At 41.3% G+C, this 24,887-nt stretch overlaps 1 protein-coding gene across 2 annotated transcripts; it reads left to right on the top strand.

The window, feature by feature from the left end:
• Window positions 1–5,169: 5,169 nt before the first annotated feature.
• THAP12 (THAP domain containing 12) lies at window positions 5,170–24,626 on the top strand. Of its 2 annotated transcripts, none has more exons than XM_066208773.1 (5): window positions 5,170–5,379; window positions 18,837–18,957; window positions 20,426–20,533; window positions 21,472–21,508; window positions 21,771–24,626. In XM_066208773.1, exons 1-5 carry the CDS (start codon window positions 5,291–5,293, stop codon window positions 23,714–23,716), a joined length of 2,301 nt encoding a protein of 766 aa, XP_066064870.1. In that variant the 5' UTR covers window positions 5,170–5,290; the 3' UTR covers window positions 23,717–24,626. The 2 variants fall into 2 exon arrangements, with proteins under 2 accessions (XP_066064870.1, XP_066064860.1); XM_066208763.1 differs by lacking the exon at window positions 5,170–5,379 and adding an exon at window positions 11,305–11,458.
• Window positions 24,627–24,887: the final 261 nt, after the last annotated feature.

The following is a 24,887-nucleotide window of genomic DNA, read 5'->3' as shown; positions in this document are numbered from 1 at the left end:
CCCCTGCAATGTTATAGGCTGGGGACTGTAGCAATGGGGAACAAAGACATGGGGAACAAAGACATGGACCCCCTTGTGCATGTGAAGGAAATGACTTTATTGTAGAAAACACCTTTCTTATTTACCTTTAGTTTCCACCAGATGTAACCAAAACTTAACAGAAGAGCTCCCATTGGCTGCTCAGCTGCAGTCTGCTGTCCATGTGTCTCACCATGCAATCAGCTTCCCGTTCACAATGCTCCACGTCTCTCCCCACAACCGCCTCTCACCCCACAGCTGACCTCTGATTGCACAGCCTGCTGCTGTGCCCTGCCACAGGGCTTTCTGTTAAACATAACCATTAATAACTTTAACAAGCACAACCCCGTATCTCCCCCCTTCTTTTTAATAACAGTAAAAATAATGACCATAACAACTTTTCAAAAACTGTAACGTGCCTATAACATAGCAACTACATCAGGATGGTGTGACAAAAGGTCGCACACTCCAGTGATGGAATGCACTGTCTCTCGCATGCAGTCTGTCCCATCTCATCTTGATTTAAAAATTGAGCACATATAGGGCTTTAACCAATTTGTCATGAGGGCACCCCAACTCCCCCTCTTTTTGTTTTTCAAGCATGGTCTTTAAAGTTCTGTGGGCACGCTCAACAATAGCTTGCCCTGTGAGAGAGTGGGAAATGCCCCTTTTGTGAGACACTCCCCATTGCTGCAAGAAGTTACAGACTTGCTCTGAGGTGCAGGCAGGTTCACTGTCCATTCTGATGGTTTCTGGAAGGCCCAGAGTGGCAAAACAGGTGAGCTAATATCAGATAGCATCACAGGCCTTCTTTCTGGTGTGAGCAGTAGTAACTTAACAGGAACATAATTTAATTGTGAATGAAGTTGACAAGGTGAAATTTACAACCTCTTATATGCTTTGCTATCATCCAGGGTTTGCCAAGGAGCCTTCTTTTCACAGGACTTGGAGAGCCTTCTCCAGATAAGGCTCTCATATCTGTCTCAAAGGAAAGTGATCCAGCTTCTGCAAAGCCAAATTAGCTAGTCAAACTGACTTGCTTCCAATTTTAACACAGAAACACTTGGTTTTGATGTTATACTTTCTCAAGTTAAGGCCATAGCCTGGCCAGGGCTAAGACCTAGACCGGGAAGGCTTTCCTATTATATCCTTAAATATTTCAGTAAAAACTTACGGAACAGCCATCGGCCACTGCACCATGGCAGGGTGGGCTTGGGCACATGCCCTCACCCATAGAGCTGAGGTCCATCAGGTTCTGGGCGGGAAAGGGGCTGAGCCCTCCTTCCTTCTCAGCCTGTGGCTGGAGGCTGCACCCACTGCTACTTCCCACAGGGCCACCCTGCATGGGCACAGGGGGCAGTGGGTAGCCTCTGCACCTGGAGTCACGGTGGGACTCATGCCTGGAGCCATGGTCTCCGTGCTGCCAGCCATGGTGGGCACTGGGGGCAGCAGGCAGCTCGCAGCAGTATTGTCCAGCAGCACTGAGGTGCACCCAAAGTGGCTGGCCAGTGGGCTTTCTTGCTCCCCAGCTGGCAAACTCCACCTGCCCGCAGCTACAGCAAGCAGGACCCTGGTAGCAATGAGTAGCATCTCAGCTAGCAAGCGAAGTGTCCGCTCGACAGGATGGCCGGAGCATGGGTTGGACTTGATCTTGAAGGTCTCTTCCAACCTAGTGATTCTGTGAACGGGACAGAAGTATCTTGGGGTTCACTGAGTTATGGGGAATAGATACTTCTGGATACAAATCTATAAAACCAGCTCTGTGGGACTAACCTGATGTTCATTTAGGTCTTATACTCAGGTTATCCCAACAACGGAACTGTAAGGCTTGGAAGAGAAATGTAGTAGTAAAAAGAATCATGGAAGCATTTCAGACTTTAAATATTCTCTTGAAAATAAATTTTTCATAGCAGGAAACCTGCAGGAATACACTGTCACACTAACAGTACTCTCAGAAAATTGAGGCATACCAACTTTCACCTTGGAAAAGAGACATACAGTCCATTTCCAGAAGCACACAGATAAAGTTATTTTATATCCATTATTATGTGAAAGAAAGTCCTGCATTTAAGATACAGCAGACCTTTGAAGACATGGGGGGAAAAGCAACATGAACACACAAAATTCGTTTAAGAATAATTTATAAGAATACAGACTATATGTTCAACACTAACACAGTATATAATCCCTGGTAAATGTTCTATAGACATACTTGGAAACATACCGTAAATAAGACTTGAATAATCAAGAGGATTATTTAAAATATGTATGTACACTTCAGAGGCTACTGTGCAGGAAGAATGGTTTCAGGGATTTCTGCACTCTACAACAGAAGATAATTTTTGAAATTTCCAACTAAGCAGTAATGTAAACTAGTTTTTATTTTTAAATAAAGTGCTTCTAGCATTACTATTGGATTTTGAAAACTATTAAGTCCATTTTCTTTCCATTACATAGAAAGCACTTAAGAATAAGTCTCCACATAAAACCCACCATCCACCAGACCACAGGAAGTCCACTTTATAAACAAGTCCTTGCCTTCATTTAATTTCATTTCATTAGGATAGCTCCTATGCAAATATATACCCATCTGGAAGGTAACAGCCATAACATACTTCTATAGTGCTTCAAATGATACAACCAGTATCAACTGAGACTTTGGTCAGAAGTGGCAGCTCAGAAATATGTTAAATGGCTGATTTAATTTTAATACTGCCATGGTAGCATTCTGGTCTGGCTTGCTCAGAGCTCCAGAAAGGAGTTTAGCATGCCAGTATTTCTGTTTGGTGAAGCAATTTGGAGGAGAAAAGGTCTTTCAATATTGGGCAGAACATACAATTTTCTTACTAGTTTTGTGAGAAAAAGTAATTTTTTTCTACTGAAATAGATTTTAAGTGTTTTAATATTCACTCTAACATTATGCAATTGTGCTCCTATAGTATCACTACAATTGAAAATAATCCTGCTCTCTTTTTGTGTTTCCTTGTATCAGCATGTATGCAACCTGCACCACAGATCAGATGGCAGCTATCTGGACCAAATCTAACCTGAGTTTATTTTTAAAAATATTACTTATCTGATTAACTCATTTATACAGTTCACTGTCCATGAATGTTGGTGACTGCTGAGTAAAGTCAAACCAATGAGGTACAGCTACAGTTATCTTTAGCATTAGCTTAAATGACTACTCAAAGCTATTTTGGCTACATACCCAAGGCAGAATTCAGGCAAACAATTAACACCAAATAAACTGATGTTGTTATAATTGGTCAAGAGCACTTGATGACAAGACTTCCTCATGTAAAAGAGTTTTAATCTTGCTCATCCTAAACAAAAAAAGCTTAAAATATTTTAATCTCAAAAGGAATCAAATAAGTAGGGGGGTTTTGTTATTTTTCCTTTATGCACTCTTTTGAAAACTAATACTTTTGACCATTTCATGTCTTTGGATTATCGTTCCTAAAGCCAAGCACATCTCCAGGACAGGAGGACTTTTTATGTGAAGATACATGAAGGATGTATCACAGCTGAATTCTTAAAACTACAGCAGTATTACATCTGAAACAATCATCACTTGCCACCAGCATTTATAATTTCACAGGTGCTCTACCTACTTTTAAACAGGACGTATTTGGTGAGGGAGCCCTTACCTACTTCCTATCATCCAGTTTTCTGTATACTGTTTTTTTTTTTCCTAAGCTTTATTTTATTTTTACCTAATAATGGCTTCTGACCAGTACAACCTCTATCTAATTATTTCATTACTTAAAAAGCTTGTGGCTTTTACCATTACTTCTTTAACTACGTGAAAGGAGGTTTTAGCCAAGTGGGGATCAGCCTCTTCTCCCAGGCAACCAGTGACAGGATGAGAAGACATGGTCTTAAGCTGTGCCAGGGAAGGTTTAGGTTGTATATCAGCAGGAATTTTTCACAGAAAGGGTGATTAGATATTGGAAGGGTCTGCCAAGGGAGGTGGTAGAGTCACTGTCCCTGGAGATGTTTAAGGAAAGCCTGGATGTGCTCTGGTCCAGTTGACAAGGTTATGATTGGTCACAGGCTGGACTCAATGCTTGCAGAGGTCTTTTCACACCTAATTGATTCAGTGATTCTGTGTGGGATTATCCATCAGACTGAAGAGTAACAACATCTTCCTAGAGCCAAATAAAAGAAAGTAAGACAAGAGAACAATGTTATGATCTCGATGTCCACCCTATGCCTGGTTTTAAAGCAGACACAGTGTAGCATATATACAGATGGGAAGCAGCTCCAGGTGAAGGCACACCAGCCCTGCCCTGCTCCATTCACCCCTCTGTAAGTTTCCTCAGTGAGGGAACATGAGGGAAACTAAGGGAAACTTATCCACAAATGATCAGAACTGTAACAATAAGGCTGGGTAGCTGGAGACCTGCAGCTGGTGACCAGCAGCTGTGAGCAAAGAGAGGGGGGAAACCAGTAGTGGAGTTAATGGGGGAACTGGAGGTACTGTGCTTGGAGACGGGATTAGATGAGAAAACTATGTAGGGCTGTAAATACATGAATGAAGAAAAAGGGATAATGTGGCAGGAAAGAGCAGGAAGACCAGACTGATGTGAATGAGTTGGACTGGAGAAAAAAGAGCTGTGTAGGAGAGGAAAGTGTTTGACTCTACAAAAAATGTTATGATCTCCCTCCTACACTGACTGGGTTTTGGAGTGGCCAAAATACCGAACACGATGTTACGTGGTGTAACACACGCACGCCGTAACACGTGCATGCGCCTCATATGCACGGCGCAACACACACACGTGCTGTAACACACACGGCGTTACATGCAAGGTGTAACACAAATGCACATGCCGTAACACACACAAGGTGAAACACGCACACGGCGTAATGCATAGACAGCGTAACACACACACGCACACACACGGGATAACATACACGCGGTGAAACACACACAGAGCGTAATATGCACACGGTGAAATTCAAAGACCCAGATCCTCCGCGCACGCGCGCCCCCGCCGTGCCCGCTCCCCGCGCGCACGCGCAGGGCCGTGCCTGCCGAGGGCGCGCGCGGTGTAGTGTGGGAAGGAGGCGGCCCCGGCCCGGCGGAGCGCGGCGCTGAATCCTCCCGGCCGCTCACAGCACTGTGGAGCTGCTTCCCGCCCTACCTCCCCTCCGGCCGCCACCGCCGCCGCCTCCTCCTCCTCCACCCCACACACGCACCCTCCCCCCCGCCCCCCTCCCGGCGGCCCGCGGATTTAAAGGGGCAGCGGCGCCGGCCGGGGGAGCCATGCCGAACTTCTGCGCGGCGCCCAACTGCACCCGCAAGAGCACCCAGTCCGACCTGGCCTTCTTCCGATTCCCCCGGGATCCGGCCAGGTGAGACCACCTCGGGAGGGACGGGCTGGGGGAGGGGCGCCCGACTCTCCCCCTCAGGCCCTGCCGGCCCACAGCGCTGCCTGCCTGAGGAGACACCGTGCCGGGGAGCCAGCTGCCTCCCTCCTGCCCGCTTTGCTTCCTCCGCGCGTCCCTCACCGCGCCTCCTTTCCCGCGGGGCCGGCAGCCGCCCAGACCTCCGTTAGTGCCTGCGAAGGCCGCTCTCGCTCTGGCGCCGGTGGGGCGGGGCCGCGGGACCCTCCGGGCTGTGGCGGCGGGAGGCGGGCCTGCGGCTGCGCCTGCGCCGGGACGGCAGCGGTTGCGCCTGCCGCTCCTCGGGGAGTGGTGGGGACGGGAGCGGCGCCGCTCCGGGACTCGGCGGGGAGGGGGTGCCTGGCCGAGAGGGGGGTGGGGGCTGCGGTCTGCCGTCTGCCGGCCTGTGAGCAGGGTGGGGGGCTGTGTGTGAGGCGTTGCAATGACATGTATGGCTATGAGAGAGGAGGGGCAGCTGGAGGGTTGCCGGAGCCATGGGCTGAGGTAGCGGAGCTCTGTACTGTGGGAGGCCCGCGCAGGCTCAGCACTGGCTCAAGCAGTGAAGGTCTCAGTCCTGCTCTGTGTATTAGGCGATGCGGTGCTAGACGATGAGGTGTGTGCGTGGCAAATGGGACACTCCTGTGACAGCGAGGAAGGATTGCTGGGATGGTGGGAAAGAATCATGAGCAACAGCGGAAGTGATGGGAGAAATTCCCTTTGGGTGAAAAGCAGGGGTGGTGTACTGGTAGAGCAAAAATTGTGTGAGTGAGAGAATATGGAGGAGAGTGGAAAATACCATGAAAAATAAATCATGTACTTAGACATAGAAACCCCCATGTAAGTGTTCACTCTTAAATCGAGGTAACAGTCTTAAAATCACTTGACTTTAACCTGATGTTCACAATATTGAAAGGTGCATAGGCATAGATCAATACCAGTTACTTCTTTTCTAAGAGTAGATAGTTAAGGCTGATTTTTTTTTATGATTTATACATGATATTTACTTGCTTCCTTCCTTGAAGCTGCTTGACCTGATTTTTGGAAAAATCTAAACCCCATGGGAATTATGCATATGTAGTATTTTCTAAAGAAACAGACCCTCCAAGTAATTTCAAATGAAGATACAAAAAACTTGTATAGGTAGTAGCTGCTCTCTAAAGTTGTGATTTTGGATGTTATGAAGTTCTCCTGGGCGAATGCAATGCCTTGCTTGGCTATCCAGAACTCTTCTTGATGCCTAGTACATTCAAGTTATTGCAGTACAATCCATATTCCATATGCTTTTGCTTTAATAAGAACTGAAATCAAAAGTTGTTGCTTACCTACTCTTATTCTTTCATTTTTATGATTTGTTCCTACTGTTGTCTCTTTCTTCCTTCTCCTTTGAGACCCTCAGGATGTCACACAAAGGAATGTCTGCAGTTTGTGTGGAATTGAAGAAACTTGGTGCTGTCTGAGCTTTAGTCTTAATTTGTAAGAGGTCCATGCTGTAAAATATGAGTCACATCAAGCTGTATAGAATTCGTCAATAGGTGACACTGTATGAAGAAAATACCCTCTTCAGTTTATATTTTTTCTATGAAAGGACATTTTGAATAAGTCTGTTCCATGGTAGCAGTGTGGAGATGCAGTCAAAGGTGTGCAACTAAATGATTACATTTTAAAGATTAATTTTTTTAAAACTCTATTTTTTAAACTCTAGGATGGTTTGAGTTGGAAGGAACCTTAAAGCTAATCTCTTTCTAAGCCATGGGCAGGTACACCTTCCATTAGATCATCTTGCTCCCAGCCCCATTCAGCCTGGCTGTGGTACACTTCCAGGAATGGGGCAGCCTCACCTTCTTTCGGCAGCCTATGCCAGGGCCTCCAAACCTTCACTGTAAAATTTTTCCTTCAAATATCTAACCTAAATTTCCCCTCTTACAGTTTGAAGCCATTTTCCCATATCCTATCACTACAGTTCCTGATACAGAGTTCCTCTCCGACTTCTCTCTAAGGCCCCGTCAGACACTGGAAGGTGCTGTTAGGTCTCTTTCTGCACAGCCTTCTCTTCTCCAGGCTGAACAGCCGCTACTTTCTCATCCTGTCTCCATATGGCAGGTGCTCCAGTCCTCTTACCAACTTTGTGGTCTCCTCTGGGCTTGGTCCAACACTTCTATGTCTTTTTATTGGGGCTTACTGTACACAGTATTTCAGATGGGGTCTCACGAGAGGGCCAGAATCTTCTGTCCAGAGGAAGGAGAAACTATACGTAAACTATTTATAGCATCTTTGTGCTCTTAAAAACGGTCAGTGACAAAGATGATGTTCTAAGTTCTCTAGAAGTTCCCCCCCTTAATATCTTAAAACTTTCTGTCCAAAGTTGATCATATATTCTATTTTATCAAGAGCATTTAGAGACTGATAAATCCGTGCATCCTTTTGGTTTTCAGACTTGAGGGTGTTGGTTTATTCTGTGGGTTGATCTATAGCAATCTGTAGATGGAAATGACAGTATGTTCCTTGTACTGCTTGCTGTCCCTTTTGTAGGTCAGACTGGGATGGTGGGCAAAGTACTTTGTGCCAAAATGTTATTTGTACTTGGTAGCTTACAGTGGAAAAGTTGAAAATAAAGTTGTTAGAATACGTCTTAAAATATTAATTTAAAAAAATCATTGATGGTAAATGGATAGTCTGGGATAAATTTTTTCTACTACCTTACTGCTTTCTGTGTTTCCATAATAGCTGGGTTATTGCCTTTAATATTTTCCCTGTTCAATGCTAAGCAGTTTCTGTTACACATTCCACATCTGATCTTTCAGGTATTAGGAAGTCAGTGAGAGCTTACTTGTTGAGACTACCTTCTTTCATTTTGGCCACTTGAGAAGATAAAGGGTTCAGAGATTAGCCTTTGGAGAAGAACCCATTAATGGGTGGCATGTTGTGTTTTCATATCACACTAGTGTAAGTAGCCTCTGTTACCTCCATAAGGTTGTGTATTTTATAGTTTTATGCAGTTTAGGCAGTGATCCTCACAGTAAGATATGTTTAACTCTCATCTGTGATTGTGGCTCTGTTCATCGTGGTGGCTCGAGTTGGAGTTGAGGTGTGAGTGTTTAAAAGAAAATACTTCTTAAGCAAAGAGATGCTGTTCTACTGCAGTTGACCAGTACTGAGGTAATACATACTCTAGGTGCATCTCAATAAAATGCCGTTTCAACTTCCATGAGATGTCAGCAGATCTCTGAAAATGTAAAGTTTGTGACTGAAGAAAACCTTAAAAGCTAATGAGCAATGCCTAATGCAGTATTAAGGAAATTTTGCTGCCTGACCATTCAGGAGCCGTGCTGGGAGTCTTATTTTGCATGACCCGAGACTTTAATTGCTGTGACCAAAGCCCCTCTAGGGCAGGTGGCTCCAGTGAAAGAAAGAGTGCCATTTGACTCCTTGGACATGCTACACTCATGGTGGCAGACAAGTTTCCCTTTCAGCCTTGACCTTCTGGGTTTTCTGTAGCAGTCTCAGGTATCTGGTACCTTTCAGCACTTTAATCATCATGTGATAAAAATTTGAGCTGATGCCTCTGGGGATTGACTCTGAACCAAGAAAACCCTGGGCTTTTATATGGTTACAATTGATGCACCCATTCTGTAACTGCTGCCTTATGTACAGCATTATTCCAAGTACAAATGTAAAAAAGCTAACAGGATTATCATAGGGTAGAGTACAACATTATAGATTCCTGTGCACAAATAATTAAACAATTACCAATAAAAAAATCACAATCAACTGGTTTACCATCCACTACTCATTTGATATGAGAATGGTGCATCCAGTTTCCTTACCTTAAACTTACAGCAAATAGTATATTTGCAGTATATGGTCCTTCCTATTTAACTTCCAATTTGGATTTTACTGAAAATACCTTAATTAATCCTTCATCTCCAGTTGTATGTCATGTGGCTGTATTTTGTTTTATTTATCATTTATTATGTTGTGTGGTCTCCAACCATTTATTTTCTAAGAGGCTGGTTCTGTATATAATTCTCTGCCAAACACTTCTGTTGATGGGCACTCTAGAGGTTGGTGAGAGTTATTTCCAATATCTTGCAATCCCACAGTACTACGCCCAAACTCCAGGCCATTTTAAATCTACTTCACTACAAGTTTGAGCAGTTTTATTATATCTTTGTTTCACAGGAGCCTTTGGTATGTGTTGGACAGTGTACTAAAGCAACTTCTCTTCTAAGCTTGGTAGCTTCAGCAACACTTATATTTCAGTTCCGTGTTCTTTTCTGCTGATGTAAAAAACGATGGTTCTTTCTGTAGCATAGACATATGGCACTCTCCAAAAACATAATTAGAATTAGTATAGTCACTAATTACATGCCCACCAGGCTGCTCTTCCTAATGCAAGTTAATTGAGTCCCTTTGGCATTCACCAAGGGTTATAGAGGTTCTGCTTCAAGTACCTCTAGGTTTCTCATTCCTGTGTAGCCTGTGTTTCATCTTCCATTCAGGAATGAAGATCCATTGGAGAATGAGATTAGATCCAAGTTCTCTAGAGATCATACATATATCCCTATAGGTGGCTAGAGTGAGACACTACCTGAGCACATCATCATGCAGCTCACTGTTGAAGGGAACAGAAAATAAAGTTCTGGATTAAAAAAAAATCTCAAAATAATGTGTGATGTGACTGGGGAAATCCCTGGCTAGCCCCTTGCTCTGGTCAGTGCCATGAGCGGCCACCCCCAGACCACAAGGAGTCCAGGTGACTGTATGGGACAGGCTGCTTCTGTTCCCCACAGCCTTGGATGAGCCAATTTACAGCCCTTACACTGACTGTTAAGCAGGGGTGGAACAAGGGGAGGGTGCAATACAGAAACCAATCAGAGACAAACAGGGGAGGAGCTCAATGAGGGACTTACAGAACAATGACTAATGGTGGAACATAATGGGAGGATACAGTTTGAGCAAATCAGTGGTGCTTTAAACACTACAGAACTTTCCAGACCTAAAGGCAGGGACAAACACAGATTGCCAACCAGATAGGTGGTTTCATGGGACATTCTGGAACAAGGGGCAGGGTTTGGGGAGTGACAGACAACTGGGGAAGGGAGGAGTAACTGGGAAGAACCTAGCAGCATGGGGGGAAACTGGAACAAACCACTTAAAACATATAGTGCAGAAAAACACACCACCACAAGTACGTGTATTTAAAATAATTTATTCACAACTGTATGCTCTTTGTGGGGATGATACTTGTGAAGCATATTTTAAGAATTGTGTCCACTTGATGTATACATTGTTGTTGGGTGACTCAGACCTAAGTCTGCTCCTTTTCATGGCAATTGCTGTTGTTCCTATTGCTTTTAACATGGAAATTATTCCTTGCTGCTACAGCATCCAGTTGAGTTAAGTAGTAAGACTCAGGGCAGTCTTGTGGATGTAGGTTTTGCATAAGGACTTCACAAGCTCCATAAGCTGGTCGTCTCATGCAGAAATAATTCAAAAGGCCTTGGAGTGATCTGGCAATCCCAATGCCAGAGCCAAAGCTTAAACTCCTTTTATAGCTTGGAAAGCTTTTTCTGTTTCTGGACCCCACTGCACAGGCTCCACATCCTCTGTCTTGGTAGTGTTAAGGAATCCATTCAGTACTGGCAGCTCAAGGAAAACTGCAGTGCCAGCTGTAGATGGAGCTCCGGTTGCAAGAGGCAACTGCCTACCCTTTGCACAACAAAAGGGCACAGGGACCTGTGGCACAGCTGGGCACATGGACACTGCAGGAGCTGACAACACCCAACTTTCCTATACTTTGACCAGTGAGAAGACTTACACTTTTTTGGGTTTCTTCCTTGGAGGCACCATCTTGAGCTGTGATTTTGTTACTGCACTGTGCTTACAGTTATTTTAAGGATTGATATGACTGGGACTGTGCTATGAGAAACCTGGCGTCAAGCCACTAAGGAAATCCTGTCTGACTGTTGGAGGGTGGAGCATGGAGGTGCCAAGGGGCCTCAAGTGGTGCAAATGCTACTGCCAGAGTGGCTCCTGGGTGGCCCAACAGGTAAGTTTCCTTAACAGTACCCTCTGCAAATGATTTACTGAACTGCTTTACCCCTGGTATATCCAGTCTGCCATATCTTTCTATCTCAAAGAAATCCTTGCAATAGGTGTTTTTTTTTTTTTTTTTTTTGTTACTGGTTGAGGAACCACAGCCTGGTTACCATAGCCTCGACTTTTTCTGGGTCTGCTAATCTTTGTCCCTTTGTTAATATAAATCCTAAATATTTTATTTCCTGAGAACACAGATGAAGCTTAAAAAGAGATGTACAGTGGCCTTTTCCTGCTAAAGCAGTGCACAGACAAGTAGTATCTTTCAATCTTCATATGCCTCGCTGGCAAGTAACAAATCATCTACATATTCTACAGGTATCAATTCACATGGTAGTTTTATACTTTATTGCATTGCAGTAGGTGTCAAAATTCTCTGCATGTTTAATGGAACTAATCCTCTACCTCCTGAAGACCATAACAGAACTTTAAAAGCATTTTCTTACATCTACTTTTTTTTTTTTTTTTTTTTTTTTTTTTTTTTTTTTTTTAATTAACTGAAGTTTTTTTCTTTTTGCTAAAGAGGCAATATAAAGTCTTAGGCAACAAACCCCCAGTTTCCTGCTCAGACAGGTCCCGGTACAAATCTTTGTCCTGGATGAAAATGAAACTGCGTTCTATAAGTTAATATAAATAACATTGTTTTGAAAATTAGAAAGATTTCATGCTTCTGTGACTGTGCTGCTAAACTGGGTCACAGGTGATTCTTGCCATTTATGAAAAACACCATATCTTCTTGAGACAACAGCAGTTCTCTTTATTCTAGAGAAAGTAATTTACCATCCTCTACCTATATAAATGTACATGTCTAAAATAATAAATGTGTCTAAGTTAAAAAATGTGCTTTAAGACCATACACAAAATTATTACCATTATAAGCAAGTACTAGTCCACAGAAAATACAATTTTTGTACAAAAATCAGTGTTTTACCTGATGTGCCCCTGCTGCAGAACCTGCTTTTAGCAGGGTGTATCAGATTGACACCCTGATAATCCATCCAAATAGCTACAACTAAATCTGAATTCACAAAAAGGATAACTTTTCCATAAAAAAAGGACACAAATAGCACATATTTTGAAGATGAGCTATCCTCTACAAGCAGATCTCTCTGAATCTCCCTTTTTGAAGGGAATCCATAGGCACATAAATTCATCAGAGTGAGCAATTACTTCAGATGGTGTTTTCTGTGTTCTCCAGAAATGTTTTGTTTGCAAACCAATTGCCTATTTACTTGCAAAAGAAGAAAACACTTTTACAACTAAAAAAAGATAGTAAATGAACTCTTAGGTTAAAATATCTTGAAAAAATCACCATATGTTAAAATGCTATGTATAATGATTTTTAATGATTTCCCACATAATCTTTGAAATGTGCATGTAGTGGCATGAATCATTACTGTAAGAGTTTAGGTTGTTGCATTTTGGTTTTTGAGGATTTTTTTAATATAAACAACTTTGCCATCAGTCTTGCTTTCTGAACCAGTTTTAGCTAAGCCTTTAAATTATCCTCCAATATTCACAAAATAAAGTAATAGAATAGAGTCACAGAGTCTTTAAGGTTAGAAAAGCCCTCTAAAATCATCAAGTCCTTCTCTTAAGCCAGCACCACTATGTTCACCACTGAACCATGTCCTCTGTTGCCACATCCACATGCCTTTTGAGGACTACCAGGTATGGTGATTCCACCACTTTTGTAGGCAGCCTGTTCCAGTACCTGACCGCCTTTCAGTGAGGAAATTCAGCCAACCTAAACCTCCTCTGGCACAACTTGAGGCTGTTTCCTCTTGTCCTGTCCCTTGTTCTCTGGGAGCAGAACCTGACCCCCACCTGGCTGTACCCTCTTGTTAGGGAGTTGTGGAGAGTGAAAAGGTCCCCCCTGAACCTCCTTTTCTCCAGGTTGAGCCCCTGCAGCTCCCTCAGCTGCTCCTGGTGCTCCAAACCCTTCCCCAGCTCCATTCCCTTCTCTGTACACCTATATCAAGGTTTCCAGGACCCCAAAACTGACCCCAGGATTGGAGGTGCCTCACCAGTGCCCAGCACAGAGAGACAGTCACCCGTGGCCACACCATTGCTGGTACAGGCCAGGTGCCATTGGCCTTCTTGTTCATCTGGGCACACCTGAGCTCGTGTTCAGCCACTGTTGACCAGTACCTCCAGGGCCTTTCTAACAGGCAGCTTTTCAGCCACTCTGCTCTAAGCCTGTACCTCTGTGTAGGGTTGTGGTGACTCGAGGCAGGACCAGCCACCCCCAGCCAGCCAGTGCCACACTACTTCTAGGACTTGGTTAGGCACAAGGTCAGTGCCACTTCACAGCCTGCAAACACTAAAGCTACTTGCATTAGGTGTATTCCTCAACAACAGTGGTGTAATATCTTGCATTGAGATAGCTTTTAATTTGTGCCAAAAACATTTCAACTGAAGGGCTTGTGTAACAGTATATGGTATGCATTAGTTGAATACTGAAAGATTTGATAAAAGTTAAAACTTTATTTTATTCTAAGATCTTTCTAGTTGCTGCTTGGATAATACCATGCAGAGCGAGATAGTGGGAGATCTCAGGGGTCTGACTTCCTTTTTCTTTATTATTCCATTCCTCAGAGAATGTTCTATTTGGAACCAAACTCACAGTGAGACTGAAGGGCTGAATTCAGGCTCAGATGGAGTTTTCAGGTTTGAGCTCAGTCATATAACCTGGCATTTCCTTTTAGTTCTATAGCTACCTGAGAAAATGTCAACATTTCGTCCTTTGCCAGTAGAGCTTCCTAAATTTCTAGAACTCTGGTTGCTGATCTGCTGTTCCAGTGGGTTGAGAAGCTTGGTGCCCATGTCTGATCCATGATATGAAAAAGAGCAAATTTAGATTAGGTATTGGGAAGAAATTCTTGGCTGTGAGGATGGTGAAGCCCTTGCACAGGTTGTCCAGAGAAGCTGTGGCTGTCCCATCCCTGGAAGTGTTCAAGGCCAGGCTGGACGGGGCTTGGAGCAGCCAGGTCTAGTGGAAGGTGTCCCTGCCTATGGCAGGGCCTGGAACGAGATGGGCTGTAAGGTGCTTTCCAACACAAACCGCTCTAGGATTGTGTGGTTAGGATCCTCACGCTGGAGCTCTGGACACCAAGGACTTCTTTTGGATTATGTGCTTAGGGGGATGCCTTGAAGAACCTAGAAATAACATACTCCTGAGATAATGTTAGTATCAGAGGTAACACGAAGGCTGGTCTTCGTTGGAGGCCTCCAGGGCAGATACAGAAAAATGTCCACAAAATGCCCACCCCCCATGGGGTGAATGCAGTTTTAAAAGTTTACAAATTAGCATAATTGACAAAAATCACCAATTAGAGACATAAGAGGTGATGCCATTTCCCCTTGTTCAACCTTCTCTGAATCGTCCCCCCCACTTAGATGGGAACTAGACGTTGTTTGTGAAAATGTATCTTGAAGAGCTGTTTTCTGACCTTGGTTTCCGGACAGAGCCAAGATAGGATAGGGGGCCTGGGAATGTGTTTTGTTTTTCTGCCTAGGGAAAAGGTAGGGTAAAGTACTGGGAAAACAAGTCAGATGCAGCAATAGGCTACAAAGCTACAAATATATGTGTAAGAATACAGGGAATATATAAAAGAAAAAAGGCAAAAATCATTTGGGATCAAAGGCGGTGTTTACTTTAGGACAAAAGGCAGCAACCGCAGCCAGTTTTTGTGTAACTGTCAAAGAACTTCATAAGGGAATGATGCCTTGAGAGGCTACCTAGAACAGAGGCTAGACAGTCTTAAGGAATAAACTAGGTGTTTATTATAAAGTCCTTCAAAGAATACACCTTAGGCAGTACAAGAGCCTGGCTGAGGCTACACGCAAGATGGACAATGGGTCACATTTTTTCACACTTTTAGAAGTTTTGGTCCATTTGCATCTTAGGGTTAATTATCCAATTACAGCTCCAGGTTATGAAGTCCTGTCATCCCAGATTGCTCTCCTCAATTCATTGTTGTTTATACTTTTTGGGCCTGAAGCTGCAAACGGTGTCCTTGGTTCTCGGGCTGGAAAAGGATTGGTTTGTCTTACTAAACTATGAGGAGAACTTGCTAACACTTTATATGAAGTTGAGAATTATATACAAATGCAGTACAGAATCTGGATAATATGAAAGCAAAAAGCTTAAGGCATTAGGAAGGGAGTATTGGGTAGTTATTGAAATCTCTGTGAGACTCATTTTTGAGTAAGCCCCCTTTGAAGAGCTGGTGGTATCTCTTGCTGTCACTCATTGAGCTGATCCTTGACTATTACTAGTACCTACTTAGGTTCTCTGGTTGGCATTAACATGGGGGAGGGTGTTATGGGTTTACACAGTTTAATTTTTAGTTAAAGAGGAATATGAAATATTGCCCTCTCAGGACCTTGGAATTGTTTTGGAAAGGACAGGGACCTATCAGAAGCCAGTTCTTAGCTACTGGCAAATGGTTTGACCACTGAGAAGGCTGAGTGCAACTTTTTGTAATACCCAAATAAAGCTGAGACTTTGCCCTTTTCCTTCTGTCCCCAGAGGAGATAAGGCAGTCCCTGCTCTCTCCTTGCAGGGAGGCCTGGCCAGCCCAGCCTGCCCGGGCCCGGTTTTTTTCACAGGAGGCCCGCCTGGCCCAGTGATTCCCCAAGCCTGGGGAGAGGGTGAGCATACATCATCATGCCCTCTGTAGACCTGAGCAAGATTTAACTCTTTCCTAATACTAGATGGAACTTCAAAGCTCTGGCCCTTCCCTGAGTGAGAACAGACAAAGTGGTTGAACTATAAGGAGACACAGCATGGAGTCAGTGAAGGGAGAGCGAAAAGGCTAATTGGGAGAAAGGATTGAGGAGTTGTCATTTTAGACTGGACTCCTCTTATGAGCTATGGTAATGAACTGTAATATATTGGTATTCCCTTTAAATCGTGGAAAACATATGCATTTGGGGAGGTAATTGTTTAGATTTGTAGATTTGAGCGAAGGTATCTGTGATTGACTGAGTGAATTGAATTAGTAGCTGTGATCTTGTGATTATATGAGATGCTTGAACAGAGAGAGATGAGAAGCCCCTGTGCCAATGAAGAAGTGAGAAGACATCTCTGTTCCCTGAGATGAAGAATCCTTTGCCTTTGGAGTTGTTCATCTTTAAAAGGTGACACCCCAAATGCCTGAGTGACCCATGTGCAGCCTGGGAAACTGCTAATGGGAGGCGACTTCACAGAAGTGGGTTTTCCCTGGGCGGCTGTTTTTGTAAGAGTTCAGACCCACAAGAGAACTGTTCTAGGTTGTCAGTGGGGGAAAATTCCATAGTAAACTAAGAGAGACTCCTCTCCTAAAGAATTGATGAAAGATTATATTCAGATGGTGAAACTGACTGGAAATCACAGGTTTTGTCTCTTTATCTTGTTTGTGGGAAAGTGAACAGTTTGTGGGGGGAAGGAAGAGTGTTTTGAAAGTTTCATTTCATTCTTTTCTTCTTCTTTGTGTGTGTAAATGAAACTGTTTACTTTTAAGCTTAGGCCTGCTTTGCTTCTCCTGATCCTATCTCATGGGGGGGGAGGTGGGGGGAGGGGGGGAGGGGAAGAGAGTAAACACTAAGACCACTACACTAAATTTGGTAAACAGAAACAGGTGAACATGAAACCACTACAGAGGGCAAGGAATTCAGGCTGATATTTGCCTACCCTTGACAACTGTGTGCCTGTTCTGAATGCACCATTCCTGCCACCAATTTATCTCCCTGTGATTGTCTGGAGGTGATTCAGGGGAGTTAACATAAGGAGCTCTGGCTTTGCTCTCTGTGTTTGTCAGCTTCCCTGAATCACTGGGAAGCAGATAGAGACCATGGAGTCAGGCCCATTCTCTGGACTGAAACCCTCCCCACTAACTATAGAGGAGGCTGATCAGCCTTTGTGATCACATTTAATGAGTTGTTTAGTAGTCGACACCCACTGAGAAAGTCTGAGAGCTAGAGTCAATATAATTTACATGCTACAGGTCTCCCACTTTAAAAGAGTGTTTATATAATTTGATTAAGTGAAGAAAGTTCCTCTGTTCTCTTTTTGGGGTGATTGCAGTGCCCAGATAACAGTGCAAGGTTTGTTGTGCAAAAAACCCTGATTTTTTTAAAACATTGTTTTTCTTTCCTTATTTTAAGTAGTTACTAAGCATACGCTGTATGGATCTCTGACATCAGTATTAGAAATGATTCCTGACTTGAGGCATTTGCTGTCACTGTTGTTTTGATATTTTGCCTGAGCAAAAAATGGAGATTTGCAAATGGTTCAGCCAGCAGAGATCAGAATCAAATATTCCCCTCTTTCCTGTGCACAATTGCCCTTTTCTGAGCTAAAACAGAGGTGAATCCACTCAGACCTGTGATTTCCTCATCTGACCTGTACACCAAAACATCTGACAAAGCAGCCTTTGTTCCTCTATTGTTGAGTAATCACTAGTTTTTCTCCCTCCTTACTGCCATAAACAATAATTTCATGTTTGCAGTCAAAAGTAATAGTGAAATTGCTTTCTCCTAACTTCTAGCAACACAACAAGTGATTTTGTTGCTCAGAGAGTGATGGCATACACCCCATTAGCAGAAGTCAAAGCTGACTACTGCATTTGCATCAATTACTGCAAGTGGTCTGCTCGCCAGAGGAAACAGTCCCTTGCATACCTAAATGGAGTCCTATCTGTAAGGGAAATATTTCCTTATCTTTGTGGTGTATCTTGGAGAAGTAATCCAGAACAGAAGTAAATACATGTAAAAATACATATCTAAGGAGAACTTTCTTTGAGCGTGGAAGCACTGTCTATAGAATAGTTGCTTTTCTATTGTTATTATTTCACTTTCATAAATCTACTCTAAACTCCCCAGTAACCACAATAAATAAGAAGAATACTATATTTTGAAGGGAGGTGGAGAAGATAACTATCTTAAAAGCGGCCTAGAAAATATTATGACTTTAGACTACATGCACATCTCATTGTTTTTTAATTTTTCTTTTTAAGAGCGAATTCTTTAGAATTAAATAGTAAGGTTTTATGAGCAACTGTGCTACAATCTGCTCTCTGTGTGCGTGTATGACAAGGGCAAGAATGTATAAATTAAGGGAAAAGACTCCGGGATTTGCTGGGATGATGTTGCATGGTGAGCAAAAGCAGAAAAAGTAGTTTTTACAAAGATTTGATGGGATGTTCCAAAGGAAGTTGTACAGAACTTTCCTGATCCTTCCATCAAGGTCACTTGTACTCCCTTGCACTCCAATTTTGAGTATGGCTTGAAATTATAAGGGATTTTGTTTGATCCTAAAACTATCTAATTCTTCTCCTTACATGCAGATGTCAGAGATGGGTAGAGAACTGTCGAAGGGCAGATTTAGAAGATAAAACTCCTGATCAACTCAACAAGCATTATAGATTGTGTGCTAAACATTTTGAGACTTCTATGATATGCAGAAGTGTAAGTAAAAGCAAGCATTTGTTTTCTGCATCTTGCAAAATGTGACTGACATTTTTCACCAGAATTCTGCCTTTTAATCTTTCAGCTCCTGGGTAACTGGTCCCTAGGAAAATTAATTTCTTAGTCTTAATTGGGATCACTGCATTGTCTAGGGCTCCACACAGGCTCACAGCCTTTGAAAATGAACAGTCAGAGGAGATAGAAAAAGGGGTGCTCCTGCCAATTTAATGTGTTTGTTGAACACTGGCCCTCACTGCAGTGCTTTCCTCCTGCTTATTTTGATTCACTAGAGATTAAAATATTATATAAGTTTATTTAGCGTACATTTGCATATATCTAATTATTTAAACTTATTAATGTCCTGTTTCTGAAATGTTTACATGGTGTGATTTGGTTAAATTACACTCTGTTATGGCCACAAGATTTAAATACTCTTTACATCTGTCAAGCTTTTATTTCCTCTTAGATTTTCATCCAGCTATAATCAAGGTACTGTTTTCTGTTAATGAAGTAATGGCTTTCAGTTCTTTTTGTCAACAATATGATTTTAACAGCTTGCATAAGAATAGGAAAGGGTGGACTTGAGACTTTGCATCTGGTTTTAATTTCCAGACTGAATTTCACTCTGGTACATAAGCAAAACCAATCTTTTAGCTATGAAGGATAATTGAAATACAGGTCAAACTGAAATCCTGATGGTGTTACCCATGAGGTCTCTAATTAGCCAGCATCCCAGAAACAAATGAAAATTGGAAATAATTATGACTCTGAAATGAAACTATGAAACTGCATTTGTTTGAAATGTATTTCAGTCAAATGACAGATGCCATCAGTTACAATTTTGTACTTAGTGGAAATTGGCCAGTATAGACAACACAGGTTTATGGTGTATCCAAGTATACAATTTTACTATTTTTTTTTTAACTAGGAGCACTTATGTGATTATCTAGAAATCTTTTCTTTATTTCCCCCCCCACCCCCCAATATAATCTTTCACTGTAGTGCTTGGTAGACTTCATACTTCTACAAAAAGAAGGAATTGAACATTTTCACAATTAAATGTTTCTAGAATTTTGAAATAAATGGTAAAACCCAAAACACAACAGTAACAAAATGTTTCCTTTCTGATGCATAAGTGTCTTTTTATCCAGAATGTTTATTCTTTAAAAAACTATAATATTGCAGTAAATTAAAATTATTGCATCCATGAACTTTGCTATGAAGATAATGGGGCCAAAAACTGGATTTGCAGTTTGGATTGGAGTTTCCTGTAGTATGTATCTTCATATTTTCAGTGTTCTTCTGATATCCCTGAGATGTAAATTGCATAGCTTAGCTTTCTCTTTGGTAACATCAAAAAGTCAAAGTACTTTAGAATAAAAACATAAACAAAAAAGGAGAGAAAAAAAGGGTACAGTGTCTGAAATTTCTCAAATTTTCCCTGGTCTACATGTCTGTTTTCTTACAGAGCCCATACAGAACAGTTTTACGAGATAATGCTGTGCCAACTATATTTGATCTTACAAGTCACCTGAACAATCCCCACAGCAGACATAGGAAAAGGATAAAAGAGCTGGTAAGTTTTTATGTAAAATTTTTGGTTTATTCTTAGAAGAAAAACAGTCAAGTAAGTTAATGTGAAATTGTTACACATAAATGTCAAATAGAAATATTTAGCACTTGAGTGTTTGTATTTTCTTTGCTGCCTACTCCTGTACCTTTTTTGTTGATTATAGGTTAAATGCATGATAAGGATTTTGTCTACCAAGGAAGTCTTCAAGAAATAATCTGGAAAATTAAATGTGTTGATCCAGAGCTGATTCTTTCATCCAAATCAAATGTATAGTTTTCTTTTCCTTGTTACTACTGTGCCAGCTGAACACAACTGAAGCATGATATCCCAAAATTCTTGCTGCATATTGACTGTGATCTTTGGTTCGCCCATTTAACTTCTGAAATCTTAATTAATCCAGACATGCTTGTTTTAGCTTATTGTTCTAAAAAAAATGATCTGTGGATAAAATGAAGATTGAGAAATTTTTTTGTGGGATTGTGTCTTGTGTGTCATTTAGGGAGAAAGTGTCTCTGTGGTTATAATTATACTGACAATTAAGAGGAATTCCACTCCTAATCTCTGTTTACACTTGAAAAATTACAGACAATTTCTAAATACTTCTTTGTGAGTTTGGTTGCATTTGTTGACTGAAAATGGAGTCCAAGATAGTTCTATCTACTGGTAGTACATTATCAAATTGCAATAGAATCTATTTAGTAATAGTTATACATATTGAAGAACCTCCTAATACAACTCTTCTCTTATAGTTAGTAGATACATGTCATGGCAGTAATAAACTACCTCAAGAAACCTCCTAGTCTTAGAATTTCTAGCACTGTTTGGCAAATGTTAACTGGTCTCATCTATAGTATTTGTGTCTGATCTTGATGTGTTAATATTTTAAGGTCACTTGTTAGACATTGTTGTCAATATAAGTTCTTTTTGTTTGTTTTTTTAAGAGTGAAGATGAAATAAGAACATTGAAGCAGCAAAAGAGTAAGTGGTCAAAGTAATTGAGATAATAACTTTATTTGCTACGGCTGACAAGGTAATGCAGGACTCATAGCTATTAGTTTATATATAGATGGAGGATAATTGAGTTCCTTCTTGATTCACCCAGCCAGTCTAAATTGTTTCCAAAATACTCATTCACTTTTAAACTGGAAACATTCTTCTCTGGACTCTGGTAACTTAAAGGTAATGGGCAAGTAAGTGTTATGTTTTATTTTTGACACTTACACTATTTTTCATTTTGTAGTTGATGAAGCTTTTGAACGGAAACAGGCAACCCAAGAACTGAATGAAAACAATGAACAAAATACTGCCTCAGAGGAAGGAGGGGAAGAGCAAGAGGAAAAAGCTGTCCCCTTAACACTGGAAGAAAGAGAAAACAAGGATTACCTTAAATCATTATTTGAAATTTTGATCCTAATGGGTAAACAAAATATTCCATTGGATGGCCATAATGTTGATGAACTTCCAGAAGGTATTTTTACTTCAGATAACTTTCAGGCTCTACTGGAATATAGAATAAATGGTGGCGATGAAGTTCTGAGGAAACGATTTGAGATGACTGCAGTCAACCTTGAGTATTGTTCAAAAACTCAGCAGAAACAAATGCTTGAAATCTGTGAAAATTGTGTTAGAGAGGAGACACTGAGGGAAGTAAGAGACTCACACTTCTTTTCAATTGTCACTGATGAAGTAGTAGACATAGCAGGAGAGGAACATTTGCCAGTGTTGGTGAGGTTCGTTGATGATTCTCACAATCTAAGAGAAGAATTCATAGGGTTTTTACCATATGAGGCTGATCCTGAAATTTTAGCTGTTAAGTTCCATGCAACTATTACTGAAAAGTGGGGTCTAAACATGGAGTACTGTCGAGGTCAAGCCTACATTGTCTCCAGTGGATTTGCTTCTAAAATGAAAGTTGTGGCTACAAGACTCTTGGAAAAGTATCCACAAGCTGTGTATACGCTGTGTTCCTCATGTGCCTTAAATGTTTGGCTGGCAAAATCTGTTCCTGTTGTTGGTGTTTCCATTGCATTAGGAACAATTGAAGAAGTTTGCTGTCTTTTTAACCAGTCTCCACAATTACTAGTAGAACTGGACAATACAATTTCTGCTCTTTTTCAGGACAACGATAAGAAGGGTAATGAGTTGAAGAAGATCTGCCGTTCTCAGTGGACAGGCAGGCATGATGCTTTCGAGGTTTTAGTGGACCTCCTGCAAGCACTGGTACTGTGCTTGGATGCTGTGAGCAGTGACTTGTCTGTCAGGTGGAACAACTTCATTGTTGGTCGAGCATTTGTACTTTCAAGTGCATTAACAGATTTTGATTTCATTGTCACTATTGTAATTATGAAAAATGTTCTGTCTTTTACAAGAGCATTTGGAAAAAATCTCCAGGGACAAACATCAGATGTGTTCTTTGCAGCTGGCAGCTTAACAGCAGTATTGCACTCTCTAAATGAAGTGATGGAGAATATTGAAGTTTACCATGAATTTTGGTTTGAGGAAGCCACAAATTTGGCTACAAAACTGGATGTACAAATTAAACTCCCAGGAAAATTTCGCAGGGCACAACAGGGGAACTTCAACCCTGAAATGACATCAGAAAATTACTACAAAGAAATCCTAAGTGTCCCAACAGTAGAGCATATTATTCAAGAATTAAAAGATATTTTCTCAGAACAACATTTAAAAGCTCTTAAATGTTTATCGTTAGTGCCCTCAGTCATGGGACAGCTGAAATTTAATACGTCTGAGGAGCATCATGCTGACATGTTCAAAAATGACTTGCCCAATCCAGACACACTTTCTGCTGAGCTTCATTGTTGGAGAATCAAGTGGAAGCACAGAGGAAAAGATATTGAACTTCCAGCTACTATTTATGAAGCACTTCACTTGCCCGACATAAAGTTTTTCCCCAATGTTTATGCATTGCTTAAAGTCTTGTGCTTACTTCCAGTGATGAAGGTGGAGAATGAAAAATACGGAATAGGACGAAAGCGCTTAAGGGCATACCTGAAAAACACCTTGACGGGGCAAAGGTCAAGCAACCTTGCTTTGCTGAACATAAATTTTGACATAAAACATGACTTGGATTTGATGGTGGACACTTACATTAAACTCTATCCAGATAAAGTGGAATTTCAAGACTGTATTCGTTCTAACAATGCTGAAGTAACAGATGATGCCTAACTTTTTAAGTTCTTACCAATCTGTTGACACAGCTTGTTCTTAATTAAGTTTCAAAGCTGGGTAGGAAAAACTTTTGAAATCTTAAAAAAATCATTGCAGCTGTGTTTCCATTGTAGGCCTTGGACTGAACAAGTTGTGGTCAGTGACTTAAATTATGTGTTGTTAGTCCATACTAAATGTGTTTGGCAAACAAAATCAAGCCTGACACAAGCCCATGCTCTTGACAGAGGTGCTTTCTACATCTGATTGGTTTAACTAGGTGCTCCTTTATTGCATCATGGAAAAAGTACATTATGATTGTAGATCTGATGGGGCTGTTACATATTCACTGATTAATTAGGATAAGAAAGAAACTCAAACTATTAAAAAGAATATAATCTGTTTCAGTTCTGTTACTTAGGATTTTTTTTTAAACCCAAACTTTGAAGAAAGTCTTTGATGTATATTTAAGTGGCATTTTGGAGAGTGGATTCAGCTATTGCCCGATCCTGGTGCTGTGGACAGGTCTTGGTGTAAAGTGAATGTCAGTGATATAGGGGTACTTTTATGGTTTTGTTGGAAGAGTCAGCCTCTTTAATCTCTTGATGACTGTTTACATTCCTTTGTGTCAGACACAAAACTTGTTTTCTTTAGGTTTAACAGGCATGGTAGGAGTATTTAAATTCCTAAATGACACTAAAAACTTAAACTTTACTGCACAACATTTAAGTCTGTTTGTTCTGCCCAGACTCTGACGCAAACCCATGCATCTTATAGTATGTTTATTTGTAAACTCACTCTGGAAAGATTAAAATAAGAGTTTGCTGTTTGTCTAGAAGTAAGACTGAAAATATTGCTGTTATTTTTGGCAAGAATGAAACATTTTTGTACAGTTTATGGAAATTTAAAATAAAATATTAATTGCTTTTTACATAGCATTGGATTTCTTAGTAAAGCTGTGTCTTTGGGACTGTGTTCTGTAAAGGTGCCTTTTATTTTAGCAATTTTTTCTTCATTGTTTTTGCAATTCTAGTGAGCGGCATTTTCTGAAGACAGAAGAAACTGCTGTAGTACTGCTGATTTGCATGTTCTGCAAGGTTTTAAAGTATTTTGAGATAGCACTAACTACAGTGCTTTTACTGATGGAAGTTCTGACAATTGGGCAGAAAGATTAAATTTGAAATGGTTCAAA

Source organism: Chamaea fasciata, unplaced genomic scaffold (genome assembly GCF_029207755.1).
Source record: "Chamaea fasciata isolate MVZ Bird 193981 ecotype frontalis unplaced genomic scaffold, bChaFas1.0.hap1 SCAF_2, whole genome shotgun sequence".
NCBI lineage: Eukaryota > Metazoa > Chordata > Aves > Passeriformes > Sylviidae > Chamaea > Chamaea fasciata.
This window is presented reverse-complemented; position numbering and strand designations above follow the sequence as displayed.

Excerpts from the sequence above, each read along its gene's own strand:
- THAP12 (XM_066208773.1), top strand. The coding sequence starts at position 5,291 with ATGCCGAACTTCTGCGCGGCGCCCAACTGCACCCGCAAGAGCACCCAG. Across the intron at positions 5,380-18,836 it reads TTCCCCCGGGATCCGGCCAG|ATGTCAGAGATGGGTAGAGA; the intron begins GTGAGACCACCT and ends CCTTACATGCAG. Across the intron at positions 21,509-21,770 it reads AACATTGAAGCAGCAAAAGA|TTGATGAAGCTTTTGAACGG; the intron begins GTAAGTGGTCAA and ends TTCATTTTGTAG.